Source organism: Sebastes fasciatus, chromosome 8 (genome assembly GCF_043250625.1).
Source record: "Sebastes fasciatus isolate fSebFas1 chromosome 8, fSebFas1.pri, whole genome shotgun sequence".
NCBI lineage: Eukaryota > Metazoa > Chordata > Actinopteri > Perciformes > Sebastidae > Sebastes > Sebastes fasciatus.
The window spans coordinates 34,319,150-34,345,171 of NC_133802.1; the positions used below are offsets into that span (position 1 = coordinate 34,319,150).

A 26,022-nucleotide genomic window follows, 5' to 3' on the forward strand; every position below is an offset into this window, starting at 1 on the left:
ACATTTAAAGGGTACACAAACGCTCAAATAGTGACATCCTGATGTAATAACATACTATTTGCTTCTCCTTTCATATTTGACTGCCCAATAACCTGGTTAAATGCAGTCATTATCCTAAAACCCACTTCCAGTAGTAGCGCAGAGCAGACAGACCCAGACCGAGTGTGAGACAACCCCACCGCAGCCCCCCCCCTCCCATTGTCATGTTAATGCTCCACTGGCACTGTTTATGAGCGCTGGCTGATGTGTGAAGAGCTCGCTGTTAATGGCTGAGCCCCGTTCTCCCACACAAAGATGGGCTTCAGCATTGACCCCAGAGAGCCTCCCCACGAAGAGACCCCCACCACCCCCCTACCCCTCTACAAAAAAAAAACACTTCTTCCTGCCTCCATAAGAACAGAGTCTCCATCTGAAAGGATTCTTTTGTGCCGAAGGAACAAGGTCCAAGGCAGAAGAGGGAGAGCGTGGTTGGGGGAGGGGGTCTGCTGGCTGGGATTTGTATGGATGGCGGGGGGATAAGACGAGGTAGCCATAAGTTCAGCAGAGGATTGCTTGGCACTGGAGTGTTTGTGTGTGTGTGTGTGCCTTGGAGGACTCTCATGCCTTTCACTGTAAAGCATTTCCCTCCTTTGCTTCCTGGTGATGAAGTTCACATTGATTTTTTTTAAACCCAGTATCACTTCAGAGTTCAAATATACATCTCTGCACAATTCATCAGTGATAAATTCTATTTCCCAGCTACCATAACAATGCATATTACACTGGGTATAGTGTTCTTACAGTATTAAATACATATTGAATGTTCTTAAATACACATTAAATGGATCAAATGGTGGATTCAAATATTAAAACAAGAAGGGCTTGATAGACCATTAATAATTTCATATTTTTGTGACTCACTTATAGTAAATATTAATATTGTAATACATACATAGTAGGGCTGGGCGACGTGGCCAAAATCTTCACAATATAGTATGTTTTCTGGTAATTCAATATATAAAATGATTATTCTTATTAAAAGAGTATTTTCTCATTTTAAAAACTTGAGTGAAAATGAACATAATAGCTTTTAGTGAAATTATAGGGAACAAAATAAATAAATAAATATAGGTCTAGGATATATCACGATAGAAACAATATATAAAATAGACATTTTTATAATGTTTTGGTGATATATATCATATTGCCCAGCCCTGATATATATATTTTGTGAAGATGGTACTAATTACTACTGTGAACTTAAAAGTCAAAACTAAATACACATGCATACTTTAACTAGTGTATATATTTGTACTATTCTGGGTTGAAAGAAGTTGAACATTAAAACATTGAATATTGAAAATATATTTTTACTGTACGTATAATACCATTTATGGATGTAAACAGCTTTTCCCCAAACAAACACGATTTCCTCCAAAAGGTTTATAAAAATGTAAAACAATTTATTGATTATAAACTGAAATAGATATTATAATGTTTCACATGTTATTCTTTCTTTAGCCTTCAAAACGTCACAAATTCTCTCCATTTGGACTCAACAACAGTGTTGAACGGGAAGATTTACAGAACAAATTTTAAACACGTCTTGTTTATTCCAAAACCCACCCGACGGCGTGAATAATCTGATCCGGGTTTGGACGCAGCAATTAACCTGCGATCAGGAATACCAGAATGATGACCTGCTGAACGTCATACTGTCCTTCAGTGGGCATTCAAAGGATCCATACAGGAAAAAACATATATGGGTTGTTGTTTGCTGAAGAGCATCACGTGACTATAACACTACTCCAGGTGTACAGAGGTTGTATAGTTCTGGGTCACATCTCTCCACACTGTGTGATGAGGATGGGGAGTTTGGGCTTGTTGTTTGGTCCCGTAGGAACGTTCTGTTGGCAGGAAGGAGCACAAACAGTCATGCACAAAATCAATTTGATTACTGTACTTATTACATAAACATGAAGCAGATTAATGTACTGAAAGTGTCAATGACTGGGTTTCAGAGGGTGGACGTCTGCTTGGAAACGTTTAAGTCGGAAGTGAATTTGGAAAAACTGCTTTTAATGTTAGTGTAACAAAATACAGCAACTCCTTAAAATCAATTCATTCCTTTTGGACATTTTAGAAATTTAATCTTAAATCTCCCAACTTGTACTTGTAATTATTATTATAGTAATTGAACAGATAAATCATACGACACTCTCTCTCAAAAAGTGCAATAAACAAGTGCAATACTTAAATCAATGCAAAATGTGCAATATTAAAAAAACTAAATAAATGCCTGTGCAATATTTTTTATAATATGCAACCTCACTGCTCCCACACACACACATTATATATATATAATATATATATATATATTATATATATATATATAATATATATATATATATTATATATATATATATATACACATATATATATATACACATATATATATATACACATATATATATATACACATATATATATATATATATATATACACACATATATATATATATACACATATATATATATATATATATATATATATATACACATATATATATATATACACATATACACATATATATATATATATATATACATACATATATATGTATATATATATGTATATATATACATATATATATACATATATATGTATATATATATACATATACATATATGTATACATATATACATATACATATATATATATGTATACATATATACATATATACATATATATATATATATATATATACATATATATATACGTATACATATATATATATATACATATATATATACGTATACATATATATATATATACATACATATATACGTATACATATATATATATATACATACATATATATATATGTATATATATATACATACATACATATGTATATATATACATATATATATTTACATATATATGTGTATATATATATATACATATATATAAATATATATGTATATATATATACATATATATAAATATATATGTGTGTATATATATATATATACACACATATATATACATATATATGTATATACATATATATATATATATTAATATTAATATTTATTTATACATTTATATATTTATGCTTCTATATTTATCTCACTGCCTCTTTATATACTGTATATATGTTCTTAATATGCCTTTGTCTTGCCTTTAATATTTCTTTTATTTATTGTATATAACTTACTTTTTTTTAATGGAGCTTCTCACCAAAAAGCATTTCACACGATTGTACTTGTATAACCGGTGTGACAAATAAACATCTTGAATAATTGTTTTACATAACTGTGTTTTATTTTACATTTTAATCTGTAAAGTTATCTATCATATCTGCAAGATTCTACGGCTTTTGTATATACTGTACTTTATTTTACATCTTAAATATATATAATATATCTATCAAATTATTTTTCTTAATCGAAAAGTTTTAATGGCTTTTACTATTTTTATAAAGATATGGCATCTTCTCGGTCTGTATGTCTCCTCGTTGTTGTTTTGTAACTGACTCGATGTCACGGTAAATGAGGGTCAACGATCTCGAGTATAAATAACAGTTGAAAGAATGAAAGAAGTTTTAAAAATCACCGTTGAGATGAAAATGTTCAGAACAGCGAACGTTTAAGATGTTTAACAAGCATTTAACACATATTCTGAAACACTAGGGCCGACCCGAATGCTTCAGAGCTTCGACTGTTGCCGTGGTAACCAACTTCCAAATCAGTCTTCGAATGCTTCGCTTTTTTTTCTTGAATATATAAGTATGTAATAATAATAAAATAGTCCATGAAATAAGGAATAATCCCACAACACGATTGTGTTCGTTGTGTGTGTACACAAAGCTTCAAAGATTTCTCACAGAAGCTTCAAAGCTCCAAAAAAATGGTATTCGGCACGTGAAATACATATGTAGTTCTCTTCAAAATTGATTTTAGAGATGAGTGAAATAATTTGGGTTAAGTTACGAGTCAGTGCACGAAGCAGTCGTCCTTATCACTTTCAACATGTTGCTTAATTGTTCATCACTCAGTTGTGAATGACATTTTCACCATTATGAGTCTCTCACAATTCATCGACACCATTATATTAATATTACAAATGTGCATTTACCTCAATTTTTCTCATGATCAGCAAACCGTCGACCACTTTTCCTGAAACAGTCATGAACAAGAAGACAGTTTAAAGGTCCCATATTATAAAAAAGTGAGATTTTCATGTTTTTTATATTATAAAGCAAGTTTAAGAGCTATATAAATACTGTGAAAGTATCGAAACACTCAATCCACAGGGAAATACACACAGCTCGGATTCAGAAATTGTGCGTTTGAAACAAGCCGTCAGGATTTCTGTCCATTTGTGATGTCACAAATATACAATATTTAGACCATTACACGGTTTTAAACGTAAACATTATAAATGTGTCCCAGTTTATCTCCTGTTGCGGTGCATGTGAATGACATCAGCTGACAGGAAGTAAACATGGACCCAAACTGTTGCTTAGCAACTCAATTCTGTTGCAATTCCGTTTCAATTCCGCTGAAATGCACTAAAACGGAGCGTTTCAGACACAGGGTGAATACAGGTATATTCAGGCAGACAGTACGAGGAAAATAATTTTTTTTTTTTTAACATTACAGCATGTAAACATGCTCTAGTAGAAACACAAAATACAAATATGAACCTGAAAATTAGCATGATATGGGACCTTTAACTCCTGCAACATAAACAAATTAAAGTAAATGAATATGACCGCATAATTAATATATTGTACTCGACATACTCACCAAAAACAACGTGCTTCCCGTCTAACCAGTCACATTTAGTGCACGTGATGAAGAACTGACAGCCGTTCGTCCCCGGCCCGCTGTTTGCCTGAAGAAGAGGCACATTAATGAGAAGTTTTTAAAAATCTGTTTGTCTGCGTTGGTCAGAGTTAATTCACTTTGAATGGATCAATCAAATCCTATTGTCTGTAGAGGTTGGGGTCAATCCACTTTGACTGGATTAATCAAATCTAAATTAACCTGTTATTTTTATAACAGAGGATGTACGAAATGTTTCCAGGAAACGCAACATCTCGACTCGGATGAAGTTAAAGAGAAGACACCCGCTGCTCATTCAGCACTGAGGAGCATTGATCTACATACTGTACACACCATGGACAGAAGACCCGGTGCACTGTGCTTCATCCGGAAGTTTTCATCTGCAAACGGACCTCTGTAGATGCTGCAGATACCGGTTCCATCGCCCTTCACAAAAAGACCAAAAGAAACAATACATAAGATAGAGAAAGAGAGCTTTAAACTGTTAGATGTGCTGTAATTCACCACATGTCCACCAGGGGGGGCACAATACTTCATATTGTCCTCCTTAATTCAAAATTCAACTGCAGTTTGTCTGACATCAAGCCACGAGTTATTTTATTTACTGAAGACAAGAAATGGATTTAAAAGACCTACTAGTTCATCAGCTTTTTAAATATCCCTTTCTTTAAACTGTTTTTCTTTTAAACTTATTTTACATTCAGGTGTGTCTAACATTGTTCCACTCAAAACAGCAATGATCCCATTATATCAGAGATTACTGTTGATTTCCATACTTCTCCACCTGAATATGCATTTATACCTTTTTATCCACTCAGGTGAGGTTTAGCACTCACAGCAAGCACAAATTCATTATTTTTTCTGCTAAGAAACAGACTCTCTGGAAAGATTATACTCCACATACTGTGTATATCTTAAATCAGATATCAAATACCACCAAACTAACTAACCAATCATTGGCTTACAATACTTAAAACATAACTAACTTAAAATCTATGACATGAATTACTTCAAATGGTTATTGCTCTTTGCAGTATGATAGCAGTTGGTTACTTTGGATCGGGGTTACACCTGGATTGTGGTTGCGTCTGCCGCCTGCTTGACACGGTTCTGCTCTAGGTTTCTACCCGCTACCTGCTAAAAGCGTCTCGAGATAACTTCCGTTATGATTTGACGCTATATAAAAATAAATTGAATTGAGATATCACAATATTTTTAACCAAATACCTCAATAACGATATTGTAGGGTTGACCATTGGGTAAAGTGTTTAAAGGCAAATAATAGAACAGCTAGAACAGTCTGGTAAGTAAAAAAAAAAATGACATCCCTTTGCTTTACCTCAGCCTTTAAAAGCAGGAAAAGACTTATGCCATATTACGATATCCAAATTCTAAGAAGATAAGTAGTCTCATATAACGCTATCGATAGAATATACTGCCCAGCCCTAGTCGTAATAATAAGAACATTCATTGCTATGGTGCAAGAAGAATGAGTGTCTGAGTTTACTGTCGCCTTAACACGAGCCATAAATGCAAACAACGAAAGATTAAACACATTAAACCGTGAAGCATTTCTTTAAGTCATACAGAAAGTTCAATGAAGACACCGACCAGACAGCAGTAGAGGCGTGCGTGCATGTACTTACATTTACAAAGTCCCCTCCTTGTATCATGAAGTCTTTAATCACCCTGTCAGTTAACAATGAAAGCACAGCAGTACAGTCAGATGAGACAGCCAGTCTGACCGGTAAGACACGCTACTTTACATATTTCTGTTGAAGAGTGTAAAAAAAGATATACAATCTACTTACATGTTGTGAAATAGTAAAACACACTGGCCACAACGCATAACAATGCAATGCTTACGGGGGATCTCTTGCCGGGTCTCTAAACTATAGAATACGGTCTAGACCTGCTCTACATAATATCGAGATAACTTCTGTTATGATTTGAGGCTATATAAGAATAAATTGAATTGAACCGTTCTTATCAACACTGTAGTTCCAATAAAACATCTGGAAGTTGTTGTTTAATTCAGGAGATTTTTCAGCGTTTTAGTACACACATATATAAAAATAAAGGTAGGGTAAGTAGTGCTGTACTAATGCATTTTTTTTGTTATATTTGTGAAAAATTCTCTTTACATCCTGACAACAGCAATCAGTAAATCAAATGCTCTGACAAAAAAACATCTGGTATCTGTGGCTGTCTGTAAGGCCACCGTACTTAAAGAGTTATCAACACTGGGCGGGTTCATTTTCAAAATCTAGTGTACTCTTGCTGGTTTCTCAGCCCTACCGATCCTACCTTTAATGTATGTATTCTAGATGGTGCATATGAATGAACAAACACTAACTAAACATCACATAACACCCTTGAGGATGCAGTTTAATATGATTGGAGGCACCACGATGCTACCAACGAGATTTGCCGTAGTAAACCCTCATGAGCCAACATTAGGTGCTCGTCCAGAGGCTTGGACTACGAAGCAGGATTCGGCGTTAGCGAGGTAACTTCAGGGTTTTCCGGTGGTTCGCTTCTTACCGAGGTGGATCGCCATGGTAACTGATGCGGGGTGGATCACCATGGTAACTGATGCTGAACAGCTAACCTGCTCCAGAGCAGGTTATTTTCAAGATGAGAGATCAACTCGTATAAAAGGACCGCCTACTGACCAATCAGAGCTCGGTGCGGGGATCGTGTGGTAATATTATACAAATAGGAATAAGTTGAAGTCATAATCAGAATGTAAACACAGTTTAAACTGACAGATGCAGGAAGGACAGCTGGATTTATGCCGTGGGTGTTTATAGCTTTGAATTATGTTTTTATATATATATTTTTTTACTTGCTCTTGAGTCCGTCTCACACCGACGGAGACGGAGACGCGACTGAAAGAAGGTTGAAATAGTCACACACGCTGCGATTTCGTTAACGTGCATATTGAGGTGTGATCTATCCATCCATCGCACTTCTTAGAGCTATTAATATCTAGACGAATATATCTGACTTTTGAGTGTTCCGTTAAATTAATAAGTATTCATTTACGCATCCACACATCAGGAGTTTTTTCTTTAGCCAGCTGTCCTTCCTGCATTTAGAAGCTTCAACTGTGTTACTTTTAATCTGGATTAAGTGTTTAACTTTTTCGTATTTATCTAATATAGTTTACTCTTCCTTTGTAAAATGTGCCGCTCTGCCTGTCTGTCTGCAAGTCTGTGGACTTGTCCATGATCAGTCATAAACTGCAGCCAGATGATGAAACCCTGAGTTGATTTACCGAGTTGATAACCACCTTCGTAGGACCGCTTAGCGGGATCTCTGTTGTTAGGGTTAGTTAAACCAGATAACCAGAAGATACCCTGGGTATGTTGAACTCGCTTCGTAGTACAGGCCTCTGGATTTCAAAGGTCAGCACAACTAGAATCACTTTCACTTGAAAAACAAACTTCTAATGCTCATCCCACTTCTATTATTTCATTCACAGGGCGGCTGTGGCTCAGAGGGTAGAGCAGGTTGTCCACCAATCGGAAGGTCAGTGGTTCGATCCCCGGCTGCTCCGGGTCACATGTCGATGTGTCCTTAAGCAAGACACTTAACCCCAAATTGCTCCCGAAGGAATGAGTGAATGAGTATTTAGATTAAATCCTGATGGGCAAAGTTGGCACCTTAGTAGCCTCTGCCATCAGTGTATGAATGTGTGTGTGAATGGGTGAATACTGACATGTAGTGTAAAGCGCTTTGAGTGGTCGGAAGACTAGAAAAGCGCTATATAAGTCCAAGTCCATTTACCATTTGCCTCTAGAAGTATAAATATTAAAGAAAAACGGGGACAGAAACAGCCTGACAGCGTGGGTTATATGAGATGGGAAGGTAATGAGAGCTATGCAAATCAAGCCTTGACTTTCTGTACCTGTGGAATGTGCAACCTTTGAAACCAATGGGGACTCCATCTTTCCTGTAAGCAAGAACAAAATAAAGTTAGACAATCATGCCGTGTCACTACACCCCATTCACCTCCAGGGATGGGTACATACCATGCCAATCCCGCACGCAAAGCATGTTGAGCAGGAAGCTGTTCAACCACCATGACAATGAAATATAATCTATTAAGATTTACATGCACTTTACTTTGGTTATCAGTGTGTATGCAAATAATACCATCTTTGCATGGAGCACCATGAAGGAGCATTGCTGGTTGTATAAAGAGCACCTGGTCTCATATTCCCTCCATGTTTGACGACCATACGGAGCGTTTATCAGCCGCAGGGACTCAGAAGAGTTGCCACCAACAGTGCAGATCCAGTTACGTTTTTACCACCACACAATGGGCCTCATGCAAGAAGTGATATACAAACACATTTCCTCTTTTGTTTGTATCCAAGATTTGTTCTTATTGTGTTTGTACCCATTGATTTCTGGGATTCCCCTCCAGTGTTTCCTCATTTTTGCTCTTCTCTTATTTAAGAGAACATTTTAACAAGTGGTTGAGAGCACTCTTACCAAGATACGAAATCAAGACGCGGTCCAAACCAAGTATAAGTCTGGACAGTGTACACGGTCAGTCTGTGAATTTGTGGCTAAATTGTTCCACAAATAGTCAGTGGTCATGTCTATAAAGTTAAATCCAGAAAACAGCAGAGGCTGTACGCACACGCACGCACACTCTCCCTATATATCCTCAGATTGCAAGCAGTAGTTTAAATTCACTGACATGGTGACAGACTATTAGACCATTAAATATTTAATGAAAAAGGTAAAGTTATATTTTGATGAAAATAAACTAAAACACCACTTTTCAGAGATTTAGCAATAAACAACAAAAGATAGAAATTCAGTTCAGTTTTTTCCCCCACGAGTGAATCCTCTTCTCAAACTAATTAATAAAGGATCAACGAAAAAATAAACAAACCCAACATCTCCACGCTGTTGCACGGCGCTGTTGTGTGTGTGCGTTTTCAAACTCCGACACACAGACAGGACAGAAGCCTTCAGAAAATACTCGCCAAATGGAAAATCTACCCGCATTTGCCGCTTGTTAATTTCGGACCATGATTACAGGCGTCGTACGGTACCTTCGGTACTGTAGAAAAAGAGTACCGTCACGTTGTTAAATTTTGACTAAATCGACTTGGTACCGAAGTATTGGTTATCGTGACATCCCTAGTCCCTGGTTTTCTGCTCGCCGTTTCAAACAGGAAACAGCATAAATACTATCGGTCCATTGATCCCAATCAAGACTATAAAAATCCTTGGATGATATTCAGTGCGTTCAGTCGCTGAATGGCTGATATTCTGCTCTTCTATGTTTTTGAATTTCCTGCAACGCCAGTACTAGTAAGCGCTTATTATATACTCATACTAGTTTGTCACGAAGGAGGCTAAATGACGCTCCAAACCTACGCTAAATTTAGAATATAATAGGAGTATTAAATACCTGACAAATCTCCCTTTAAGGTACATGTAATCGCGATTAACTGCTGACCATCATGCGATTAAATAATTTTATTATTTTGGATACGAGGAGGTCTGATCTTTCCTTTCATCCTGCTGCCACAGCGATACTGTCCCTGTCCTGGCTCTTTGTCATGCACGCATGTAAATTCAGAGACCTGTTTAAGCATATATGTGGCCAAATAATTCAGTTTCTCCTTCAGAAACCCCTTTGTGTTAGTCAAGTTTCTCCTTTTCCCTTAATCTGATAAAGGCTTCTCTTTTTCCTGTTTCAAAAATAAAGGTTGCTGCCAGAGGCTGAGACAAATCAAATAAGTGCTTGTGAAGACAATGTGTGCGTGATGGGTGGCGTAGTGTTTGTGTACCGTCAAAGAACGGAGGCCTTCATTTCATCGCCTTACCTGAACTCTCCAGTGCAGAACTGCCTGTAAGAGAGGATGAACGTGTCAGTAATATCTTTGAAAACTCAGAAACAGTCTGATTTGTGTTAACACATAAACCCGTGATATCGGTTTTCTCTCAGATTTTTTCAGAAACAGACCGTGTGATGCAGACTTACCGGAAATTCTCCGCTGTCTTTGGAACCATGTCGGCAAACAGCTCGACCTTCATCCGTCCGACATCCTGACAAACAGTTGAGAAGATTTGTGTAAACACAAAACAAAGAGATAAACAAGGAAGGCAGAAACACACAGTATACGCCTAAAATAAAAAGGGGTCAAACTGTTTCGCCTCAGGAAAAACTTCATAGTGTCGACAGAAACTGGTCCTTCTTGTTACAGGAAGCTTTATCTTTACTGTCGGGTGGAGGTATGTCTGGCCTCTTTGGTACGCTTTTGCTGCAGGGCTCCGCTGCAGGGTTCTACCTGCCGCCGCTGCTCCGTGCACACAGGCTGTGACAGTTCCATCCGCCTCGCTGCGATTACCTCATTAACGTTATGGTTCCCTTATAGCATTGGGATTAAATGTGAAATAATGTCAAAATAGGCTTGTTTGCTTTTCGCTTTGACAATAAATCCTCTGCCTCCTGCTCCTACTACTCTGAGCTGACAGACCAGATGCGTTCACAGTCAGTATGTAGCGTCTGTCGTCTGACTATCGATTGATAACACGCAGCTGATACGCCAAAATGAACTAAATGGGTAAATTATTTTTATTTATCACTTAAAGGCTATATGCCTCTGTTTTTGGTAATGTTCAAATGTTTTTAATAAAAGAGTGCGTGTTGAATTACATGGGATTTATTGTTGTTTTGTTTTTACCGTGGTATCGAATTGGTATCGAGAATCGTGGAAATTCACTGGTATTCGTATCGACTACTAGATTTCTGGTATCGTGACATCCCTATCTACTTCTACTGAATCATTTCTTCTGGCCTTAATTACAATGACACAAGTAGACGGTTTCATCTCAACGATACTGTACAAGCTATTTGTCTCAGTTTTGGATTCCGAGTGGTCAACGCATACATAATAGAAATATGTAAATGACATCACAATTGCATCAGTTTCAATCCTCTCTATAAGCTGTGTGTGTTTGGCAGCGTGGGCGTCTGTCCACCCAGAGGGGCGTGCATGCAAATGTCTGTATCAGTGTGTGAAAACAAACATTGTGCTGTTGTAAAAAAAAATAAAAAATGAGAGAGCAGTTTGTCCTCATGACATCACTGCACAACTCTCCGCTTCAGTCCACGCAGACGACTCGGCACAACAAGCGGCCATGTGGATCTCCTGTCTTTGCCATTCAGACAACGCAGTGTGTTTTGAGTTTCCAGGCGATGAAATAAAATACAAAAACTGAGTGTTGATGCAGAACATTTGATCCGGCTGGAATCTGACGTGCACACCAACAGGTAGGACAGGTTATAATGTACAACATCAAATCAGGGTCTATATTTTAATGAATGAGCTCCTTTTGTTGTGATGCTGGAGCGAGGGTGTCACATCTCAAGTCAACAGATCACCTTGGATGACTTGAAACAGAGAAGAATATGTCAGGAACATGAGAAAAGGTGCATTTAACTGATTTAGATACAAGGCCAAGGTTTTCACTTATCAGTCATGAGTACAAAATCCAGCCACGTCTACCACGCCCTACTTTACCTCCCCTGCAGCTTCCTTCTATCTACAATTACACGGACGTTAATATTAACACTGAGAGCAAACGAGTCTGGAGAACACCCCGTGGCAAAATGAAATAAAATCAACTATTAACTAGAATGGCAAAGGGAGAGCGAAGACCTTCGCCAAGGTGCGTGACTTTAAAACCAGATCCCAGCTGGCGGTACCGTGAGGTGTTCGGCTTATTATTAACATGGTGTGTTTCCGTGTAACGTAACGGCGGATGCCTCTCTCATTCAGCAGCCTTGTTATGTCTGTATAATGTTACACTACGTTGTCTATCATCCCGTCATCTACCTTTTTTTTTTCTTTCTCACCGTGGACGGCCAGCAGCTCCCACTGCACCTCGATGTCTCGCCACACATCCACACGCGTATCTCTGTGCCAAAAGATCTCTCAGACAAACCAACGCCGGTGCAAACAAGGGCCTTTGGCCTTGGAAGGAGGTAATTATCACCCTTTTTTTGTTTGACAGGTTCTATAAACTCATTTTTAGGCGACTGTTCCGAGCTATTTTTGTAAAGCAAAATTTACATCGTAAAAATAAATAACTGAATTATGATGAAATTTTAAAAAAAAATACATACTTTTAGGAAGAGGGATGCACAGATCCGACTCAGTCCTGATACCGACAACAATACTTGGGCTTTGAGTATCGGCCGACACTGAGTGCCGATCCGATACTAGGGGCGTAAGAAAATATAGAAAAAAAATTGAATGTTGTGACATTATGTTTTGTGATACTGTATCGATCAGTAACGGTGCATCCCTATTAAGGAATTGTTTGTTACACTCATTTTCAACTCGTACCCCTGAGCTACTGATTTTCAACTTGTACCCCGGAGCTACTGCATTTAACTATTTCTGCATACATAACTAACACTGCAGCCAGAGGTCAAGTACAGCTGGTCACCTTCCAACAGCCTGAAGACTTCATTAAAAGCATGGTATACCAGACAGGTAGACAAGTATTTCTAAGAAGCAACCTTCAACATTTGATGCAGCTTCTTTTAATACAACTAGTGTTTGCTGCATATGGTGGTGTTTTGTACAGGTGAACAAAAGTAGTCGCAGGGTGTGGTTTCAACTAAAAAATGTTAATAGAAGCTGTGTTGCCATCTGAGTCATCAGCTACAGGACATGCAAACTGACATAACAAGTTGAGTAGCCACCTCTGGGGGCATGTGGCAGGGAAAACAAGACACAGAAGACAAAGAAGGCGTGTCACGTCAATTGTTTGCATTCCAGATGGGGAAGGTGGAGCCTTTAAGAGCTGCCTCTAAAGGGAGCTGCTCCACCAGACAACAGCCACACACCTCACCGAAGAGTCTTGATGAAAAGCATGCAGGAAGTCTGACTGGATCTCTGCTGAAACTCACCGGACTGGGCCAACCCTGAGCACAGAGGGTCACACGGCTTTAGGGTAACACTTTCTTTTATTACTCTATTTTACTTGTTGAGTAAATGCAACGTGCTTCTCCTGTCATCGATGTTAAAACTGGGGCTGTCAAAGTTAACGTGACAACGCGTTGACGCACACTGACACCTGTTGTTGCCTGTTGGGCTGCAGTTTGCCATGTTATGATTGGAGCATATTGTTTTATGCTAAATGCAGTACCTGTGAGGGTTTCTGGACAATATTTGTCATTGTTTTGTGTTGTTAATTGATTTCCAATAAGGAATATATACATACATTTACATAAAGCAGCATATTTGTCCAATCTCATGTTGATAAGAGTATTAAATACTTGACAAATCTCCCTTTAAGGTACATTTTGAACAGATAAAAATTATGCGATTAATTTGTGTTAAATCATAATTAACTAGGCAAGGCAAGGCAAGGCAGCTTTATTTGTATAGCACATTTCAACAACAGGGCAATTCAAAGTGCTTTACATAAACATTCAAGAACATTGCGACAAAGTGCAAAAAAAACTATGGACAATCATGCGATTACTGGCGTGCATGCTGCTGGAATGAATAATACAAATACAGATGTATTAAATGTACAGTATGTATGAAATATATCCAATGTGTTTGATCTCTCACTGTTCAACCTGCACAACTTTGGCCTACAGTCCGATTTCAGGTTTTATAAACACGTTACATTACCATGATAAATTCTGTCTGTGACGAAAAAAAAAGAGTTATAGTTGGTTATCTTTAAAAATGTGATTAAATGTTTATAAGCACCAAGAAATGCTGGATGTTTTATAACTTTAGAAAGGGAAAAAATGCATTAAGTTTTGTTGATGTTGATGATTGGTTGATTAGTTGACAACTATTAAATTAATCACCAACTATTTTAATAATTGATTAATCGGTTTGAGTCATTTTTTAAGGAAAACAAAATCTAAATTCTCTGATTCCAGCTTCTTAAATGTGAATATTTTCTGGTTTATTTCCTCCTCTATGACAGTAAACTGAATATCTTTGAGTTGTGGACAAAACGAGACATTTTAAGACGTCATCTTTGGCTTTAGGGAAACACAAAACTACAGTTTTCTGACGCTTCATCAAGAAAATAATTGACAGATTAATCAACAATGAAAATAATCGTTAGTCGCAGGCAGCCCTAGTTGCAAAAGTCTCAGCTGCTGGTACTGTTCACTGTCAGGGTTTCAGTGTTTTATAGCAGAGATGAGACCAAAACACCCGAAACAAAAAATGCTGCTGCTAACACCATCAGAAATTAATATACTTTCATGAAATAGGACATTAAACCTCAGGGGAAAAGAGCAGAGGGACTATTTCATGCGCCAAAAGTTATTACATTTAGTGTGACTGTTATTAAAGAGGACCTATCATGCATTTGTGCTTTTTCCCTTCCCTTTAGTGTGTTATATTCTGTAGATTTTTTATGCATGTAAAAGCTCTGCAAAGTTACAAAGCCCAGGAGCTCACACAGAGGGTGAAAAGAGGAGCTGCAGCAACATTAAAGCATGCAAACATGTTTGCCATTTCATGCGTGAGGTCGTGGATTCATGCATCTACATGCTTTTTCTAATTATTAATTGCTGTCTATTATTTGTGTACAGCCACAGTTCCTAACCAATATCACCCTGTCCTCCACAGCCCCTCCTGGAGCATCCTGATACTGAACTGTCGACATACATAGATGCTGCCCGATTCGGCAGCGTCTCCGGATTCTACCGTCATAATGCTGGGCGTTATAGTGCAAAAGGATGTGTTGACTGGCTGTCATGTAGAAAACACCGACAAGTATCTGATACTCATGCTTCTCAAGTTGGGACTGGACATAGCGGCCTTTTTCTTGTGCTGCCGGAAGCGGTTCAGCTCCTTTATAAGCATGTGCAGTGTGTCCGTCATGTTGGCTGACTTGGTGGTGGTGGTTCTTCTAGCTAGCATGTGGTTTCTTGGGCCTGAAAGGTACCTTCTGTCCCTCTGCATCGTCTTGGCTAAAGTCTCGGCGGCGTATGAAGCACTGCCGCTGCCCGTGATGGGCCTGGGTTTACTGGACTGCTGCTTGGAACACAGCCGGCTCGGCAAACAGAACGCCTTCTGCAAATTCCTAAGGAACGCCGTCTTGACATTGCTGGTGTGGATGCTAGGTGTCGTTTGCTCCTTTGTTTATGGCAGATCTGATCTGATGGAACTGGATTATGGACGGATAAGGACGCTAGTGTGTGAAGTAAGGAAGTCTGAACTGATTGTCTACTTCATTTGGGGGCTTTTCACAGCAGTCGTTTGTGCAATGATACCCTTTTGGTCAATGATCCCCCAGTGGGTGAAAGAGGCTGAAAGGTTATCTGCAGCGAGGGAAGAACTACAGAACGAGAGCAGCGACTTGCTGTTCACCTCGACCAAGACAAAAAGCGGCGAGGAGAACTATCCGGAGGAGACCGTCCAGCCGTTTCCGCCTCTGTGGTTCAGCCTGACGCTTGGCTTCAGTCTAACCTGGATGCCTTATCTCAGCGTGTCCGTGGCCTGTATGCTCTCCGGCTTTACGACACCTGCCTACATCACTGTTAACGTGCTGTGGTTGGAGTGCGCCAACAGTTTGCTGACGGGTATGGTGTTCTGGGCAAACAGCAAGACACGAGGACCGTACAGCCAGCTCCCAGAAAACGTGTGCTTGTGGCACGTTTTCTGGCATTTGAGCAAAGGAACACAGCAGCAGCTCCCTATAGCGGTGTTTAACCCGTCAAAAGGGAAGAGAAACACTCTCCTCTATTTGTAATAGAAAAAATAGGTCAACACTAAACCTGTTACATCTCAGACCTGACGGCCAACAGCAGGTGATACGAGAATAAAGACTATGAATGGTTCACCTGTGTAAATACTCTGTTAGATGCAGAAACTGACGCCTGGACACAGACATGCATCTCTCAACTCTCCATGCAGGAGATGCAAATGTTTGCAGTTGGCAAGAGAGCGACTGGACTTAAAAGTAATTCTTTGAAGAGCTGGGGAGCTTCACAGGCCCTTTTCACAGCAGTCATTTTGACATGTCATTGCATGGTCTACCTACAGGTGTAATTAATCAATAACATGAATTATTAATAATTATGTTCCATTTAGGTGTACCAGGGCCCTGGACTGGTATTGTGCATAATGGCTGACTGTAATGGCTGTGACAAATTAAATAGAACAGGACCATAATTAATCTGATCACACCCGTGTTGACCCTGCAAGGACATGTTGTTAAAATGGCTGCTGTGAAAAGAGCATATTAACACTACACTTAACTGTAAATATGAACTGAAATCACCATAATGTTCTATTTCCTACATGCATTACCTTACAAAGCACACTTGGTGATTGTTGGAAAGGGTAATGATGACGGTTTAGGTGACTTTTACTTTGTTTCTGTCCAGTTTGAATGACGGGGGGAGGTCTGCGCTCTCCGAGTGCCATTCTAGTTTGTATATATTTGTCATAAAGTCCTTTTCTAAGATAATTGTAGACTTGTGGTAAATGCTATGTTGATGATATGCGTGTATAAATATATATATATTCCTTTCTGTCCCAAACAGGTATAAATGCTTCTCAATAAATATCCCTTTTCATTTTTCTTTCACTGATTGAACCATGTATTTCTCTAACTTTTATTCAAAAACATAAATTACAGATTTCATGTGTATCGATCTCTTTGAAGAGGTTCAGAGTTTATTCTTGACCTTAATAATGTTCGCGTGATATGATCGAAAGCTTAAACTCACAATATGACATATCATGTCATATGTGACACAAGTTCAGGGCGGCTGGTTAGCTCGTCGGTAGAGCGAGCGCGCATGTATCGCCAAGGCTCAGTCCTAGCAGCGGTGGACCCGGGTTCGAATCCGGCCTGTGGTCCTTTCCGCATGTCATTTCTCTCTCTCCCCCTTTCCAACACTCTATCCACTGTTCTATCAATAAATGCTTAAAAATGCCCCCAAAAAATAACTTTGGGGGGGAAAAAAAAACAAAAAAACACAAGTTCAATGGTAAGTATAAGTATGCTGGTGGTTAGAGTACCGTCACATCCCTAGTGCTGGTGTGGTTAGTGCACCGTCATATCCCTAGTGCTGGTGTGGTTAGTGCACCGTTACATCCCTAGTGCTGGCGTGGTTATCTGATTTGCAGCCAGGCAATAATGGAGGAGTCGGGCTAAATTAGCACACTTGTATGGCAGCTAGGGATGCCCCAATACCGATACCAATATCGGGTCCTATACTGGTAGCGCAGCGCAGCGGCCTTAACCTGCATGGTCGCCTGCCGTGGGCCTCCGGGTACCCGACTCTCCTCTCTCCTTCGGAGGGAGCACGGGGGCCAAACTGAACGTGTCACACACGTTTTACTGGTTCTTACGTAACTACCTGGCAGGCCTGCTTTGTGTAGTCGTATAAACTATTCGATTTTTTAAAATAAATAACAACTACTAAAAATCGAAAATCATAACTCATCCCTACTATGGAGGGAATCTGAAAAATATTGCTGCTTTTATAGACCAGCATACACCAGCATAAGTGGAAGAAAATAGGACAGTAGTGTGTGGGTTCACATTAAAATAAACAGATGCAAGTATTGTGAAGCACGCTCTATGCTGTCAGGGTGTTTTGGAGATTGAAGCGTCACCTGCCTTAAAGATAATTATTCTACCAATAAAAAAAAAAGATTACAACCTAAATATTCTGAAACAAATACAAACACTAATTAAACTACAAAGCAATTTTTGGGCGACATTATTAAGTTTGCTACATGTACTTAAATGTGCAACAAACCAATAATTTCAGCAACTAGTGTCAGAAACGGCATTAATCGTGAATTGAGACCAATCAAATGATTTCATGTTGATTACATAGTAACACGATTGGAAGTGAACATGGACAGTATTAGAGAATATTAAATTAAATCTTCCTAAAATTTAACAAACAAATTCATTCAATCAAGATTAAAAAAAGCCGTATAAATAAGTCGATACTAAATGCAAACTCATGCTTGAACTCATATAGATTCAGAGCGTTAAATACCGAGTGTATTGTTCACAAAGAGTTTACAAAAGTAGATCAAGCTTCATTCCACCACCCTTCCTTTTCAAAAACCCACTCCACCAGCACCACCTGCTTTTCCCCTGCAGCAACCTCAACTTTCCTACTGTCAGTCACATCAGATCTGGACATATTGGATCAGAGGAAATATTTCATACTTATTCTAAAAATGGAAAAGATTTTTTAAAAACAAATACAGACCTACGCAGGGTTTTTAAATGGGAATTTATATAAACCGAGTGAAGTGACTGTCGGTTCAGGTTTGATGTATTATTTGATGATGATGATGGCTGCTATAGCCTCAAAGAGATTCTTCTTCTAAACCTTCTTCTTTGGTTTAGAAGAAGAGATGTATTTTTTTTTTACATTATAAAAATACTTAAAATTCAAGAAACTATTCCTGGCCACTACACGTCTGACTTAAATTACACCAAAGTCACTCAATGGAAATGATTTAAATCAGTTAATAGTTTAGTTTGAATGATTTCCAATGACATGTTAGGTTCAGGTACGGAGGCCAAGAAAATACATTAATGATAAAAAAAACAGGTAAAGTTATCAAAATGCTGCTGTGGAATGGGAATATGTTTAGTATTGTTGAGACAAGTCGACACGGGGTTTATGATAATCACATCTAGCTTTTTTTCATGCAGTATAAATGTGATATTTTCGCATTCAGAGGATGGATCAAACTAAAGACCTAGAGCATTCAGAGGATGGATGGATCAAACTAGAGACCTAGAGCATTCAGAGGATGGATGGATCAGACTAGAGACCTAGAGCATTCAGAGGATGGATGGATCAGACTAGAGACCTAGAGCATTCAGAGGATGGATGGATCAAACTAGAGACCTAGAGCATTCAGAGAATGGATGGATCAAACTAGAGACCTAGAGCATTCAGAGAATGGATGGATCAAACAAGAGACCTAGAGCATTCGGAGGATGGATGGATCAAACTAGAGACCTAGAGCATTCAGAGAATGGATGGATCAAACTAGAGACCTAGAGCATTCAGAGGATGGATGGATCAAACTAGAGACCTAGAGCATTCAGAGAATGGATGGATCAAACTAGAGACCTAGAGTATTCAGAGGATGGATGGATCAAACTAGAGACCTAGAGCATTCAGAGGATGGATGGATCAAACTAGAGACCTAGAGCATTCAGAGGATGGATGGATCAAACTAGAGACCTAGAGCATTCAGAGGATGGATGGATCAGACTAGAGACCTAGAGCATTCAGAGGATGGATGGATCAAACTAGAGACCTAGAGCATTCAGAGGATGGCTGGATCAAACTAGAGACCTAGAGCATTCAGAGGATGGATGGATCAAACTAGAGACCTAGAGCTTTCAGAGGATGGATGGATCAAACTAGAGACCTAGAGCATTCAGAGGATGGATGGATCAGACTAGAGACCTAGAGCATTCAGAGGATGGATGGATCAAACGAGAGACCTAGAGCATTCAGAGGATGGATGGATCAAACTAGAGACCTAGAGCATTCAGAGGATGGATGGATCAAACGAGAGACCTAGAGCATTCAGAGGATGGATGGATCAAACTAGAGACCTAGAGCATTCAGAGGATGGATGGATCAAACTAGAGACCTAGAGCATTCAGAGGATGGATGGATCAGACTAGAGACCTAGAGCATTCAGAGGATGGATGGATCAGACTAGAGACCTAGAGCATTCAGAGGATGGATGGATCAAACTAGAGACCTAGAGCATTCAGAGAATGGATGGATCAAACTAGAGACCTAGAGCATTCAGAGAATGGATGGATCAAACAAGAGACCTAGAGCATTCGGAGGATGGATGGATCAAACTAGAGACCTAGAGCATTCAGAGAATGGATGGATCAAACTAGAGACCTAGAGCATTCAGAGGATGGATGGATCAAACTAGAGACCTAGAGCATTCAGAGAATGGATGGATCAAACTAGAGACCTAGAGTATTCAGAGGATGGATGGATCAAACTAGAGACCTAGAGCATTCAGAGGATGGATGGATCAAACTAGAGACCTAGAGCATTCAGAGGATGGATGGATCAAACTAGAGACCTAGAGCATTCAGAGGATGGATGGATCAGACTAGAGACCTAGAGCATTCAGAGGATGGATGGATCAAACTAGAGACCTAGAGCATTCAGAGGATGGCTGGATCAAACTAGAGACCTAGAGCATTCAGAGGATGGATGGATCAAACTAGAGACCTAGAGCATTCAGAGGATGGATGGATCAAACTAGAGACCTAGAGCATTCAGAGGATGGATGGATCAGACTAGAGACCTAGACCATTCAGAGGATGGATGGATCAGACTAGAGACCTAGAGCATTCAGAGGATGGATGGCTTTCCTAGCTAGATTGACAATAAGGGGGTTTCTGAGCAGTTTACACAACACAAGTGCTCGCCATCTAATTGCCGCAAAAAGTGCAAATGTTTGCAGAAATCTCCAAAATGTCTTAAGTTTTTTATCCTAAATCACAGCATGTCTTTTTCTCTGGTGTTCCTCAAGGTCTTGGTGTCTTAATGTGGTATTTTGGAGGGATTATTGATCATTTTTATCAATTCTCAAGTGGTAAAAAAAAGGTTAAATTTAGCACCAAATCTGTGTAACAAATGGTATCAACCCCAAAAAATTACTGCAACAACTTATGAGACATAATAGAGCATGGGGATGATCATCATATACATCTAGTATAATGTTCTAAACCCTTATACACTTTCACTATTTATTTTAAATAATTAATTCATGTTTATTTCTGATTTATGACTAGAACAACTTGTTCTGAGCTGCATCTCAAATTAATCTTCAGGTTTCCAGCTTTCAGCTCTCGTCTCACAGACCACAACCCTAGTTGAGTATTATCATATTCATCATATTATTAGTAATAAATAATTCAAACCAGAACACCATTTCCACACTAGTACCGTAATTACACTACAAGACACTCACCACAATATAAACCAAGAGACAGAAATCAGCACATTATTCATTGTTGTGTGTATCAGACGTGTATTAAAAAGAAGCGGTTAAATACCACTAAAGGAGTTCACTGGATCACTACTTTTAACTAAAACACGACTTACGGTGAGATACAGTAACGTTAACTGAACGTTAGCGCCCTTATCCGTGCAACATTTTATTGGAGTAATTTTGTTAGTGATATTGAATTATTATATATATATATATATATATATATATATATATATATTAATCATGTTAGTGATATTGACCTATTATTATTAATCTTGTTAGTGATATTGACTGGCAGAAAGTTTGGTCCTTAATGCAAAGGTTCCTTCTAACAAATCAAGTAAAAGGTGTGTCCTTTAAGTTGATCCACAGATTCTATCCAGTGAAACATTTCTTAAAAAAGTTAAAGAGTGACATATAGATGTAAATTGTTCCTTCTGCGAATCACATCCTGAAACTTCCTGTAATTTATTTTGGTCTTGTAAATTTACATGTGAATTGTGGAAAGATGTCAATAATTTTATACTTGTTAACATTTTCTCAGATTTTGCACTGTACTATAGAAATATTATATTTTGGTTGCTATGGTTACAGTGACAAAGACAGTAATGTATTTTTTCTTATTAATTTAATTTTTTAAGTTCCACATTCTCAAGTGTAAATTTACCAAAAAAAGCCTAATTTCTTTGTATCTATGAAATAAATGGAATTATATCTGTCAACAATTTCTTCCTCACAAAACAAAAAAGCAATGAAAACAATGCATGTATGTAATATCTTTAGTTTTTAAATGTAATTATTGTCATACTCTCGCGTGGTCTCTTTTTCTTATTATTTTATGTTGGTTTTGTTTCTTTTCTGTTTCCTGTTGTCCTGTTGTGTTTGTCCTGTTGTGTTTGTCCTGTTGTGTTTGTCCTGTTGTGTTGTCCTGTTGTGTTGTCCTGTTGTGTTGTCCTGTTGTGTTTGTCCTGTTGTGTTGTCCTGTTGTGTTTGTCCTGTTGTGTTGTCCTGTTGTGTTTGTCCTGTTGTGTTTGTCCTGTTGTGTTGTCCTGTTGTGTTTGTCCTGTTGTGTTTGTCCTGTTGTGTTGTCCTGTTGTGTTTGTCCTGTTGTGTTTGTCCTGTTGTGTTTGTCACAGCTCTTTGTTTATGTTTATACTTCTTCTGTGTGTAAATGTGTTTAATGTTTTCTGCTGTTACTATGGATACTGTCATTTTGAAATAATAAAAAAAACAAAAATAAATAAATAAATAAAAACATGGATGATAAATAATAATTTAAAATAATTAAAATTAAAAAAAATAATTAAATAAATTAAACTAAAAGTTAGCTAGCTTGTGTTAGCATGTTAGCTTGTGTTAGCATGTTAGCCTACTAGCATGTGTTAGCATGTTAGCTTGTGTTAGCATGTTAGCCTGCTAGCATGTTAGCTTGTGTTAGCATGTTAGCTTGCGTTAGCATGTTAGCTTGTGTTAGCATGTTAGCTTGTGTTAGCATGTTAGCCTGCTAGCATGTTAGCTTGTGTTAGCATGTTAGCTTGTGTTAGCATGTTAGCCTGTTAGCATGTTAGCTCTCTCTTCCACTCACCTGCCCTCCGATGGTTATATCGAAGAAGACGATCGGGTTGCTGGGGTTTGTTGATTGAACAGACATCGTGACTCTCTCCTCGCTCTTTCAGACTGAATATAATCGATATTATCGATTAATTAACTCCTGAATCAGTTGAATCTCCAGCAGCATCCGCGCCGTTTGGATCTACGGTGGCTCGGTGGTATATACTACGGCTCTCAGACGGGGACAAAATACCACCATCGCGAGAAAAACGCGATAGTAAAAGGGCGCCCCCTGGTAGCAGGTGGCGGTACTTTAATCGTTTAGATGTAGAAAAACATTTAAATTGGAGTACTTATCTTTTCAGGATGTAATCTGCTAAAATAAAAAAATTAAAATTAAAAATTGAATAAATGGCTCAATAAATAAATATGTAATTGAATGCAAATTAATGTAGCCAATAATCTATTGATTTAATTTGTTTCTTTATTTATCTTTGTATTAATTCCCTTATTTATTTTGTTTAATTTTCCCTTTTATTTATTTATGTATTAATTGTATACATTTTTTAATGTATTTTTGGGGGATTATTATATTTCTATATATTTTCTATATATTTATTTTATATTATTTATTTATATTTATTTTATATTTATTTTTAAATGTATTTATTTAATAGACTCAAGATTCAAGCCCTTTATTGTCATTGTGTAGTACAACGAAATTAGATTGTGACAATCCCATAGGTGCTAAAAAAGATAATACAATAAAAAAAAGAGATAGTGCAATATAAATATAAAAAAATATATAAAAGATAATACAATATAAAATATAAAAATACAATTTGTATATTGATGAGATGACAGTTTTGCCAGATTACAGTTTTGCCAGATTATTGCACAAAGTGTCTGTCAGATAATTATATAATTATTGGTTTAGTGTTAAGAGGTAAAGTTAAGTTAAGTAATTTTGTTTAGTGATATTGACTGGAAGAAAGTTTGGTCCTTACCACAAAAGTTCCTTCTAACTATTAAGGTAAAAAAAGGTGTAATTTAAACAGATCCATAGATTCTATCCAGATTGACATAGATGATACTTATTTCTGTGAATTACATCCTGAAACTTGCTCTCACTTATTCTGGTCCTGTAAAGTTACATATGAGCTGTGGAAAGATGTTAACTGGTTTATACTACAACATTTTACTATATAAATATTATATTTTATTGCTATGATTACAGTGCAAAGGGAGTAATGCATTTTTCCTTATTAATCTCATTTTAATTATCGCCAAATAACCACATTCACCAATGTAAATTTACCAAAAAATAATTATTTTCTTTGTATTTTTGAAAGAAATGGAACAATAGCTGTCAACGATTTCTTTCTCACCAAAATAAAAAAGCTATAAAAAAAATTTATGTATGCAATATCTTCAAAATGTTTAGTGAACGTATTGTCGTACTCGCACGTTTTTATTTATTTTATGTTGGATTTGTTTTATTTCTGTTGTCCTTTATTTGTTTATGTTTTTGCTTCATCTGTATGTGAGTGATTCTTATGTTTCCTTCTGTAACACTATATACTGACTGTTTGAAATAAAAACTATTAAAAAAACAAACACTTAAATTGTAAAACCAATATCTTTTTTAATCCAGTAGATGAGGTACTTTATTAATCCTTCTTATAATACCTAAACCTGTCCATAAGGCCCATTCAAAAACATATCGTCCTGTTAACGGGACAGTCAATCAGCGAAATTAATAATCTGAATTTACATTATGCTCTTTCTATAATAATTTAAAATATATATATATATTTTAAAACAACCTTTGCAATCATCTCTAATAATACATTTTAAAGGAGCTGCATTTTTATTTTGCACAATAATATTTTTAGTATCAGAGTGTCAGAAAATGTAATCTACTTCTACTTGTTTTTTGGACAGATGAAACATCTCACAGGTTTTTTGTAAGTGTTTTATTTTCACAATAAAACTTAATTATACAGTTTAACATAATGCAAAGGTGGCTCCACAAAAAAAAATAACAAATGGCAAAGTGACTACAAAGATTTGTCAAACTGTGCTAAAGCACCATGATAAAAAAAAAAAAAAAGAATTTAGCAATAACGGTGTTGTCAGACTCTGGTTGGTCAGCAGGGAGATAAAACTAGCAAAAGCAAAAAGCCTTGAAGACAGACAGCTCTATGTAAAGTAATATGGTTTCTTGACATTGACGCCGTATTCTGTGAGGGCAGGAGTCAGGTCCTCCATAGTCAGAGTGTACTTCTTATCCTATAAACAAGAGAAGAAGAAAAAAGACAAAATCAGCAACTATCAGGAACAACATGATCAGAGATAGTTACTACCTCTGTCTCCATCTTCTAACAAGTCGTTTTTTCTCACATACAGCAGCACATACAGTCTACAACGGAGTATTAGGGCCACATTGAGGGGGAAAAAAATCGGAGATTTCGAGAATAAAGTCATAATATTACGAGAAAAAAGTCGTAATTTTATGAGAATTAAGTCATAACTTTAAGAGGAAAAAAGTAATTTCCTCCTCCTCTAAAGAGTCAGTTCCTCCATC

General features: G+C 37.5%; 3 protein-coding genes across 4 annotated transcripts in view; 1 reads left to right on the forward strand and 2 right to left on the reverse strand.

Moving 5' to 3' along the window:
• Positions 1–1,421: 1,421 nt before the first annotated feature.
• ppih (peptidylprolyl isomerase H (cyclophilin H)) lies at positions 1,422–23,699 on the reverse strand. The gene is made up of 9 exons (XM_074642645.1): positions 23,470–23,699; positions 10,847–10,911; positions 10,689–10,712; positions 8,747–8,791; positions 6,480–6,522; positions 5,167–5,259; positions 4,795–4,882; positions 4,121–4,161; positions 1,422–1,886 (listed from the first exon to the last, which is right to left on the reverse strand). The coding sequence occupies exons 1-9, from the start codon at positions 23,533–23,535 to the stop codon at positions 1,818–1,820; spliced, it is 534 nt and encodes a 177-aa protein (XP_074498746.1). The 5' UTR covers positions 23,536–23,699; the 3' UTR covers positions 1,422–1,817.
• On the forward strand, positions 12,560–17,448 carry LOC141773292 (putative G-protein coupled receptor 160). Of its 2 annotated transcripts, none has more exons than XM_074645181.1 (3): positions 12,560–12,882; positions 13,599–13,830; positions 15,483–17,448. In XM_074645181.1, the coding sequence occupies exon 3, from the start codon at positions 15,526–15,528 to the stop codon at positions 16,606–16,608; it is 1,083 nt and encodes a 360-aa protein (XP_074501282.1). In that variant the 5' UTR covers positions 12,560–12,882; positions 13,599–13,830; positions 15,483–15,525; the 3' UTR covers positions 16,609–17,448. The 2 variants fall into 2 exon arrangements, with proteins under 2 accessions (XP_074501282.1, XP_074501283.1); XM_074645182.1 differs by having other exon boundaries at positions 12,560–12,853; positions 13,656–13,830.
• Positions 23,700–25,549: 1,850 nt separating the features above from the next.
• The window catches only part of taf10 (TAF10 RNA polymerase II, TATA box binding protein (TBP)-associated factor), a 3,984-nt gene continuing 3,511 nt past the window's right edge, over positions 25,550–26,022 (reverse strand). Inside the window, exon 5 of the mRNA XM_074645184.1 lies at positions 25,550–25,727. Within this exon, the coding sequence (XP_074501285.1) occupies positions 25,638–25,727 (90 nt within the window). The 3' untranslated portion in view covers positions 25,550–25,637. The remainder of the gene's footprint in view (positions 25,728–26,022) is intronic.

What these genes read in the sequence shown, in the direction of transcription:
- ppih (XM_074642645.1), bottom strand. Translation starts at nt 23,535, where the DNA reads ATGTCTGTTCAATCAACAAACCCCAGCAACCCGATCGTCTTCTTCGAT. An exon ending in TTCTGCACTGGAGAGTTCAG is followed by an intron (nt 8,792 to 10,688) that starts GTAAGGCGATGA and finishes TCTTGCTTACAG; the next exon opens with GAAAGATGGAGTCCCCATTG. An exon ending in TGATCATGAGAAAAATTGAG is followed by an intron (nt 1,887 to 4,120) that starts GTAAATGCACAT and finishes TCCTGCCAACAG; the next exon opens with AACGTTCCTACGGGACCAAA.
- LOC141773292 (XM_074645181.1), top strand. Translation starts at nt 15,526, where the DNA reads ATGCTGCCCGATTCGGCAGCGTCTCCGGATTCTACCGTCATAATGCTG.